This window comes from Pezoporus wallicus, unplaced genomic scaffold, assembly GCF_028554395.1.
Source record: "Pezoporus wallicus isolate ANWC-B61680 ecotype Strahan unplaced genomic scaffold, APGP_CSIRO_Pwel_v1 contig_7206, whole genome shotgun sequence".
Lineage (NCBI taxonomy): Eukaryota > Metazoa > Chordata > Aves > Psittaciformes > Psittacidae > Pezoporus > Pezoporus wallicus.
The window spans coordinates 137,588-147,878 of NW_026635080.1; the positions used below are offsets into that span (position 1 = coordinate 137,588).

Below are 10,291 nucleotides of genomic sequence, written 5' to 3' on the forward strand. Positions count from 1 at the left end.
TGGAAAGATACTGGAGAGAGAAAAATGCTTAGTTAGGGTTGAAGTGCTTCCTAACAAAATGTTTTTCTTTTTGGTTTCACAGCTGAGGATCTTTCATTGACCAGTGAATCGTTACAATGTTTAGAATAATATTGTAACTTGAAAAGAAAATTCTGCATCTAAGAGACTGATTTACTTACATGGATCTGTAAAACAGAATCAGTTATTTTTCTGAGTCAAAGAGTTCTAAGTGTTCCTTATAGACAAAGTGGGTTTAAAGTGAAGCAGTGTGAACTCAAAGTGTATTTACTATACAGCTTTGTTTTTATGTTATTTCTTTTGGGTTTAAGGTTTAAGGATTTTACATTGTTTGTAGATAATGGACTTCCTTTTTTTTTTTTTTTTTTGAAAAGAGGTATTGACGTGGGTTGTAGGAGAAAAATCTAACCAGTAGTCTGGGGACTGAAATTTCTTGTTCTCTTTATAGCTGCAGTTAGGCTAGTGTTTTGCTGCTAGGTCAAATTTTTTAAAAAAGGTGTAACACTCTCAGGCTTTATTCACTAGATCAGTCTGATGCTTTTAACTGCACTATACTTGTTTTCCTTTCAAGTTCAGCTGTAATAGAACAAAGTGGGAGGAATGTGCTAAGAATTACCCTAGGCCATGTCAAAGTCACAGCCATTAAGTACACTAGTAATAAAAAGAAGGAATTGCAACTTTTAACACCTTGATTTTTCTGTGTAGCTTCTGAGCAGTTATCTTACCTGTAAGAGCAAAATCTCATCCTATTCCTCAAATATTGGCAGTTTGAAAATGAATTGAGCAATTAATATGTGCAGTGAAATGTACATATGAAATGAATATGTACAGTGTACCATTTAGTTTGACATATGCCATTTACAGTTTTTATGTAATTATCACCTGTGTGATTGAAAAAGAAACTCAACTGAATCCAAAGGAGCTTCTCATGTTAACAGCTAATATAAATGCACAATCTGAAAACCGAAGTCAAGTATGGTTATAAAATTTGTTCCTGTACCTAGTTTTAAATTTGAACATGTGGAACCTCTGACAACATGGTGTAAAAGTTAATGTGTTTTGCTTTTTTTTTATATACATGCTTTGATGTTCATTTTATAATCGTTTCAAGAACATATGGTAATTTGCTTTCTTAGCTTTTTATAACATTAACTTATGTCTTCCTGGTTTCTTTGTATGCTTGAGAAACCTTCATTAAATTAATGAATCTGAGATTTTTTGGACTTACAAAAACTGAACTGTGATGTTTTAGAAAAATGAGATAAAAAAATTAACAGATGGTTTCCTAAAATTTCTACAAGTATCTTTGTTATTTAGATAGTCAAAATTCCTGGCAATTTTAACTGTTTTTTATTTATAAAATAAATTTGGATTGTCATAAAGCAAATGATAACCTAATGGTAATATTTTGGTGGTAGGCTTTTGCATAAGTAGTGGGAGAGGCTCTGCAATCCGTTTGGTCTACAGGTTTTTGAATCCTGTGTTCTCACTGTTCAGGTGAAGGTATAGTGAGAAGGTGTATGAACTGCCTAAGTCTTTAGGAGAATTTAGTTTGCTTACAGATGGCAGAATACATATTATATAGAGTGTATAGATTAATATATTTCTTTAAAAGAATTATTTTTTTTTAAGTTGCTTTTTGAAATGGAAGTTGTCTCATGTAAGGCAGTCTATTGTTAATGTATCATTTTAAGGTCAGATCTATACACCTCACACATTTGTGAAAATTATATGTTACTCTGAAATATCATTTTTATTTTAAACCTGTATTTTTCATCACTGAAGCCTTGAAAGAAGCTTACAAGGTATAAAGCCAGTTGATGATGAAGCGTAGCAGTGATTTTAAACTGTTTGAAGCTAGAAACAGGCAAAAAAGTACATGATTAATGTTTAAAGAACTTTTGGAACTCGGCATGAGAAAATACCTAACAAACAAAAATCAGTTTATTATTCAGATAAAATGCATGTTGTTTTTTTTGCTTTTTAAATCTATATAAATATTTGATTCTTCTCTGCAATTCCAGGGCAGCTGAAATCCTCTACTCCTTGGCTTTGGTACAGTACAGTAAATATGAGAAAATGAGTGTATTTCCTTCAGTGGATAACTATAAATTGCTGACAGAAGCTAGGAGGAACCTTGGACTCTTTCAGCATCATGATGCTATTACAGGAACATCTAAAGATTGGGTAGTTGTGGATTATGGCACTAGGTAATTTATCATACATATGTAAAATTGAATCTTAACTTCCCTTTCTTTTATAAAAATAGCAGTATTTATTCCAGAAATGCAATTTTGCTATAGCTAGCAACATGCTCAGTAATGCAAGTGCTGCTGTACAAAAGAAATTGATGTGATTACCTGTGTTCTTTGATCATGAAATATTTTTAATCCTCTGAATCAAAAATTTGATGTTCAAAAAAATTTCTGAGGTTTCAAAAGAAGCTAGGTAGACACAATACCAAGAGTTCTTTAATAACAGGACTATTATTTTATGCAGTAGCTGTTATATATTAGAACATTTTATATCTGCCTTGGCTAAGGCAATGATGAGAAGACAAGCTAATTTAAGTATATATTCCTTGGAAAATCCTACACTGATACCTAACTTCCTTCAGTGTGGGAAATCCTTTTCGTGGTGCTGATCTTCTACTTAATTTGTCTGTTGTTCATTGCTGTTATATCTGGTGGGTAGTTGTTTTCTGAGCATTGACAAATTATTGTGCTAGCTACTTTGTGGAATATCTTTGAAAACCAACATACATAAGTATGTATATATATGTGTGTACATAGATATATGTTTTAATTATGTGTTCAGAAAATTGGTACATATTGGGAAGTTAAGTACTAGTAAATTTGACTAATTGAGGTAGGTAATGGTGGATGGTTGATGGTAGAGCTTCTCCATTAGATACCTCTAAAATACTCTTTCTTGATTTAAACTACGGTATTCATTACAAGTATTTTTAAATTCCATAATTTTTTTTAATATGGCTACATATAACCAAGGTATAAACATGTGCAATGCACTTGGTTATGAGAGAGTAAAATAAAGGCTCTATCACTTTACAAATAAAATGGCACATCTCTGTATTTAAGAATTTGTAAACCTTATGTTGGTTGAAGCAATGGAAATAATGATAAATCTAATTTTTTATGTTTCTGATTGTTATTCTAAACTTGCTTAAAGGCAGTCCTTGTGCAGTGTTCCAGGTTTTTTTTTTCCCCTGGAACTATAGATACTGGAAATCAAACATATAAACCACAAACTTTTGTAAGATTGGCATTTTGAAAAAGTACTTGGTATTTGAGAATATTCATTTTTTAGTGTAAAAGAGGGGTGGAGATGCACCTCATTTTTGGTATGCAAGGTAGGAATACAATGAAATTCAGAATATTTGTGTATTCTGCAATCTGGTTACCCACTGCAACTAGCTGTGCTTTATTTTATGCTATAATGACTTAAAATATTTTTCTGTAACTCAGTACTTTTGAGTTCACTAATCTTTTTAAATTTTGATGTTACCACATTAAATAAAAACAACCAAAAACTAACTAAGACTTTAAAATATTAACAGGCTTTTCCATTCAATAATGAACTTGAAGAAAGTGATAACTGACTCTGCTCATATTCTTATCCTAAAGGATAAAAGTGCTTATAATTATGACACATCAACTCCGTTCCTGAAGATGGTGAGCTATTTTTCTTATTTCCTCCAAACATGAAATGTGAACTATGTCTTTTCAGTACAGTTTGAATGGCCAAGGAAAAGTTAGAATAAAATTTGCTGCTAATACCTGCTCAGAAATCTGCTACTAATGAGTTTCATACTAATTGAAGTTATTGAAGGAAACTTCAGCAGTTAATACTGAAAACCCCCTGGACATCTAAATTGAATGGGGTTATTTTGTTCCACTTTGTGAATCACATACTAAACCCAGGTGTTCTGATTTTTTTGTTGGCATAGATTTGTTGGTGACTTCTGTGGCATGAATATGATAAGTGAATAGATAATAGCATCCTGTAATTTGACTTTACTTATTGCTTACAAATGGAGGATGAGGAAAATTTCTATCCTGACCATAAGCCTATGATGAATTTGCAAGACGAGGTCTAGACAAGACCTTGTGTTTTTTTATCTTAGCTGAAATCATTTAAAGGAGAAATGTACCAATGGTAGTTGGCAACAGATGCTTCCGTAACAGTTTGAGACCCATTTTACAGTGAAGAGCACCTTGAAGAAACACACTTGCTAATATTGTTTCCTTTCAAAATTCTTAGTTTTTTCACAATAGCTCCCTGTTGAGTTAGCTAAGTAGTCTTGGGAATCCTACTGAACTCCATACACCTGGAATAGAGAGAAAATGAGATACTTTCTTTGTGCATAAACATGGAAGTATCAAGGCAGGTTTTTTTATATGATTATCTCAGACTTCTGACATAACTTGCATGACATTTATTCTGCTGGCTTAAATATGCCAGATATGTTAAACCTTGAATTACTATTCCAGTCATGTATATTAAAAAAAAAGTCATGTATATTAAAAGTCATGTATATTAGAAAAAACAGGCAAAAACCCTACAAACAAAACCCTCACCCCCCCCCCCCCCCCAAAAACTCAGAACAGCACAACCCCTTTTCACCCCCCCCCCCCATTTTTCAGAGGTTTTATGTCCTTGATCCTAATGTACACACGTATGTGCTGCATAAATGTGCCTATGGGTGTGTGCTATATGGGTGTGCCATGAGTATGTAATTTTTATCCTGGCTGGATAAAAATGAATGTGCTAACAAAATGAATATGCACCTTCCTAAAGTAAGAATATTTTGAAGTTGTTCTGAATTATATAGGAAAATGTTGTGATGTTACATTTTGCTGAACTTTCATTGTTCCTGTTCTTCATGAGATTAATGCCACTGAATTGTATAAGTACCAGTTGCTGGTTAAACTGTAAATTGTCTAGGAACATACTAAGTCAAACCCATTATTACCACTGTGAAAGCAGAAATAAAAAAGAAAATTCTTTTTTCAATGAATTTTTTACTTACATGAAGCAGGGAAAAAAAGGGTGATAACAAAAGTAGATTATGATTTATCTGTGTGATATACAGTGACTGCAGCATGTCATCAATCTAATATTCCCTCAGTACTTTGGTTATGACACAAAATGTTTTTTATATGTGATTTGTAGAATGCTGATAGGAGAACTTCAGGATGTTTACAAAAAACCTTTTGCAAACCATGAGCAAGTAGAAAGTTCAAAGGCACTTGTTTTGAAATATCATTGTGGTATGTTTGTGGCTGATGGAAGCTGACATCAAGAGTTGCTTGGAGATGGGCATTTGGAATGAATGCCAAGGATTTTGAGAAAGAGAAATGCAGAACACTTAAGATTGAAAATGGCTGTTGTCTTAGGGGGTGTAGAAGAAAAAAACATGTAGTCAGAAGAGTAGAGCCAGACTGTAGCAGCATTCCAGTAGATAGCAGGTAAAACCAAGAGAATATTTAATATTTCCCTTCTTCAAGCCAGAAAAAAGGAAGGTGGAAATGAGACATGATTGAAAGATTCCAGAATGAGACTGCTTGCGTTACACACAAAAGCATCATGTTTTCCTGAGCTGATGAGTGAATGCTTTGTACATCATGTATAAGTTTTACAGACTCTACATTAGTAAACAAACAAAAACTAGATTGTTTGGAAGACAGTGTACTCAAAAATAGAATAAACTTAGATATCCCTGAATGATCCAACCAATAAGATGAGATCCAACCTATAAAAGTAAAGCTATTTAACCATTGCACCATTCCTTATTTCTTTGTGTGCAGAAAAAAATCTTTAATGTAAGTGGCAATACTTGGATTGAGAAACATGTTTTTAAGCATGTTTTTGAGTATTCTGAGGAACTGGGAGCTTTATACTTCAGTTGCAAAGTCTATGGTTGTCACCATTATATGAACCAATAAGAATATAACAGTACATTATCAGCTTGGCTGTTCTCTTATATAAAGACTAATGCAGTAGTGACAGCAATAGTCACTACCTTTTCTCACTTGAAGTGAACACTGCGTCATACTGTATTTAAGAAAAGAGAAAGGTAAGAAACTAGTGAAATGTAAGAATTCATCAGTATTATGAAACAATTCTTTAAGTAGTTAATACCCCATAAAAATTGTACACACATTATAATTCATGGTTTTGGAAAATTTTCTTCTACCGTATAAGGTAACTATGAGATCTGACAAAAAACTGAACTCTAAATCCGTGTAATGAATATATAGGAGTCTGGAGTTTCACAGAGTAACTTTATAGTAAGGGAAAGCTAATAAAAATATGAGAAGTATTTGCAAAATTTGAAGGAAGTTAGCAATTATCATGTATGCAAAATTAAAACATGGGGATGATGATTTGATACTGGTGTCAAATAAGAGACATTAATAAAAGCAGATCTTTCTCAATGAATTGGTTAAATTAAGCCTTTTATTTTGTCAGTCTGAAGTACTTCATAAACTTTTGTGGTCGTCCTATGTTAAGTGCTAAAATAGGTCTTAATTTATGGTATGGTTTATGGTCAGGCTGTCATGGTTTTGTACATCATAAAGGTGATATAATAGACAAAGCTCATATATGTTTAAATGTATTCAAAATCAAATTCAATGTTCTCTTGTAGGATGACATTCAGTCTGGCCAAGATTCTTTGCCACACAAGACAGTTATAAAGCTGACATCGGAACCAAGGTAAAAAAAATTATATTTTACTTAGTGTCTGAGATTCTTTTAGTAGTGTGTGACTTTACTACCTAGTAGGTTTTTTATGTCACTTAATTTTAATATCACTTTTTTTTTTTTTTAACTTTTTTTAACATCCCTGTATTATTCAGAATATAGATAAAATTTAAAAAAAAAAGGAAAAAAAAGGTGAAAATGTAGTTTGGCATATTCTGCTAATACTATTATGTCCAGTTGAAATAGGACACGGCACTTTACAGAAGTTTGTCACCACTAATTCAGCTGCAGCAAGTAAAATGGGCTGTTTACTGTGTGCTTTTGAAGCATTGTAATGCTTAATAAATCATGCTTGAGAGCAGCAGTACAAAATTCTAACTAAAATAGTCACACGTGGCTCAATACTGTGAGCAAAGCCTTAGTTTTTGTAAGACCTAAAAATTACAATATATAAATGCTGGATTTTCTTTAAAATTAAGGTAGCAGATAAACCAGGACTCTGTTTTCTGAACTCGAACTTTCTATTACATTAAGAGGTCTTACTTCTTTGTTCGTAGTTCGTGAGTATTCAGTTTAAACCGACATTCTATCATGTGTAGTGTCCAACCTGAAATAACTTGAAAATTCATTAAAAGTCAACTAGTCCGAATCAAGTGAGTAAGATGTATGGATATGAGAGCTGCTGTGTGTGTAAATTAAGTAATTTGAGTTGTTTTGCTTACAGACCAGAAGACTTAAGATTCATTTAAAAAGTGAATGCTATTTTTGCTGATGTTAGTATTTAATTTCTCTAGTTCTAGCTTGTGCCAAGCTAATAAAACTTACTTGCCTAATTCATGAAGGTGTCGGACTATTTAGCACAGTTAACTTCTACTGTTAAAAAATTATAAATAGATTCTTTGGAAAAATATGCAAAACTTAATCCTTGTCAGCTTTTGGGGGGAAAGCTGTCTTCAGTCCTCTAAATTTAAATGAATATAATATGTTGTGTACATTTAGTATTAATAATGCTTTTCCCTAGAGCAGTTATGCAGACCTGCATACTATTTATTTATTTATTTATTTATCTATTTATTTATTTATTTAAATAGGATTTTTTTCTCTTATTGGAGTTCTAGATTAATAGATTATGTTAAAGTTGTTCAAGGTGACTTGCTATGTATTTAAATAATGTCTTTTAACATTTTCAAAATATCCCTTCAGATTTCTCCACTGGGAGAGGATTGTATATGAATATTTGGCTGAAGGCTAGTTTTCAAGTAGACCTTCCTTGCCATTGGAGAATGGCTTTAAGTTTTTTGCTTTCCTCGCCTAAGTTAGCTGTTGAAATTTTCCCCATATGCTTTCCATCCCCTGATATGACTTTTGTTTTCATCCACTGTTCCTCTTATCTCTCTGCCTAGAATGCTAAGTAAGTTTTTTCATTTTTGGTGTTCATGCACTTCAGGCATTTGCTTGGTTTTCTCTTTCCTCTAAGTCATATATAAAGTACATACACATGTCAAGCATTTTTATTTTAAAATTATTCTAGTAGCCTTTTTCTGCTATTATCTAATCTTACTAAGACGATAACATTGGTAGATAATTGCTAATTTTAACCTGCCTGGTACTGTAAAGATTTATGGGAGATAGAATAAAGAGCAAAAAATGTGTGAGGCAGAAGGGGAAGAGAAAGATTACAAGGGAATATTGATATTGCTGCCTGAAAATATGGTGGTCTTATTTTTTGTAATGACTTACTGTTGTAAACACTTCCAAAATGATGCTTAAATGCACAGTAATTCATGTTTCCTTTGTAAAATTTTCATTTCAGTATCTGTCCAATTATTTTCTCTGATAAAAATGAGCTTACTGTTTCTAGGCTTCTAAGTTTATCTCTTCTTGTAGTCTGAATATGTCCACTAACATGATTACCATTGTGAAAAGTGGTGTGTAAGCTGAGTCAGTAACTTTGGCTTAAATCTAGTGTGTGAATGTTATAACTGTGCATCTGAACTTTTTAGTAGCCAGTAAAGATGTGAAATGTTAATTTCAGTAGAATATTAAACTCGATACATTTTTCATTAAGGATTAAAGTTCAAAGTTTTAAGTTCTAACACAGAAACTGATTTTTCATTTCAAATTTTAACGCATCAATACTGTGAAAATACTCATTCTTTCCAGAACTTTATTATTTGGTTATCATCTATTCATAATTATCTGTATTGTTCATGTCTGTAGCATGAAATCTTTAGGTTTCTTTCTGTTAATGTATTCTAATATATCATTATGTGGGATAGAAATTAAGTTAATGTAACTGACAAGGTGTTACTTTAATTGGCTGAATATTTAGCCTTTTGTAGTTTTGCATTTCCATGTTGTGATTTTGAAACAAACCAAAAAAAAAAAACCACAATAAAACAAACAGCTATATTATCAATTGACTATTCTTGTAAAAGTTTGGTTCATATCACCTATAATTTTAGAGGAGAGCTACTGATGAGAAGCTCATAAGATAATGCCTTTTTTAGTATTTTCAGTCAATTTTCCTATTATTTCTTATTTTGCTGAGTTGATACTATCGATTTCAAATCTGACCTGCTTTTTAACAGGAAAGTAGTTGGTAGTATGCTTTTTGCTCTCTCATCCAACCTTTGTTTCTGATGTTTTTTAGTTAGGTGCTCTGCTTGTGAATATCTTGGTCAGTGTGAAAACTGAAACTAACAGCCTGTGCAGGAAAGCTAGTACAACTTGATTACATGGGGGAAAAAAAGAAAAGAAGGAAAAAGTCTTTCAGCAGTCATTGTTCTAGTGTGAAGTAGCTCCAGATTACGTAGATAAGAAGTATCTTTCAAACTGCTCCTAAATAGGTGTCGCTGTTAATATATTTGATACTGTTTCTGGCCCCCCACTTATGCACCTCTTCTCTGTAGGGCTCTGATAACATCTTTTAGTAATCTGTAGTTGAAAAAAAAGAACAAAGTGTTAATTCCAGGGAAATAGGAATTTAGAGTATTTAGTGTCTTACTCTGACTTCGAATCTAAGTGGTCTTCCAAGTCAGGCTTTGGAGTGTTAAAGTTATGGTGTCTTAAATTACATACAACCCCTTTAACTGATAATGAATTTGCATGCCTTTTTTAAAAAAAAAATGCTACTTCCATCTGAGAACCAAAGCTTTCACAAGATGATATTCAAACAGATAAGGAACTACTTTTGTTGTCTTCTGAAATTAACAGTTACTAAAGTGTGTATTGGAGACAAAGCCTGTGAGTTTGCTGTTAAGTTGAATGCTGCATCATACTTCTATGACAGATGTGTCCTTTGATATGATCATTGCTTCTTGGGAATAATCAGTCAGAGGTCATACTTCCCAAATGGCAAAAGATTTGCACCCACTGGACTTTGGGGAGAGAGGCATGGTGAAGAGGGAAGGGTGTGGGTTTGAACCTCTTGCTGTCCAGGTTAAGCTGCTGGCTATTGATAAAGGGTATGTTGATAAAGGGCATGATGAAGAGCGAAGGGTGTGGGTTTGAACCTCTTGCTGTCCAGGTTAAGCTGCTAGCTATT

At 32.7% G+C, this 10,291-nt stretch overlaps 1 protein-coding gene across 1 annotated transcript in view; it reads left to right on the plus strand.

The window, feature by feature from the left end:
- LOC130595059 (alpha-mannosidase 2-like) overlaps nucleotides 1–6,760 on the plus strand; it is a 48,269-nt gene extending 41,509 nt beyond the window's left edge. Inside the window, exons 10-12 of the mRNA XM_057401425.1 lie at nucleotides 2,043–2,228; nucleotides 3,596–3,710; nucleotides 6,689–6,760. Of these exons, the coding sequence (XP_057257408.1) occupies nucleotides 2,043–2,228; nucleotides 3,596–3,710; nucleotides 6,689–6,760 (373 nt within the window). The remainder of the gene's footprint in view (nucleotides 1–2,042; nucleotides 2,229–3,595; nucleotides 3,711–6,688) is intronic.
- Nucleotides 6,761–10,291: the final 3,531 nt, after the last annotated feature.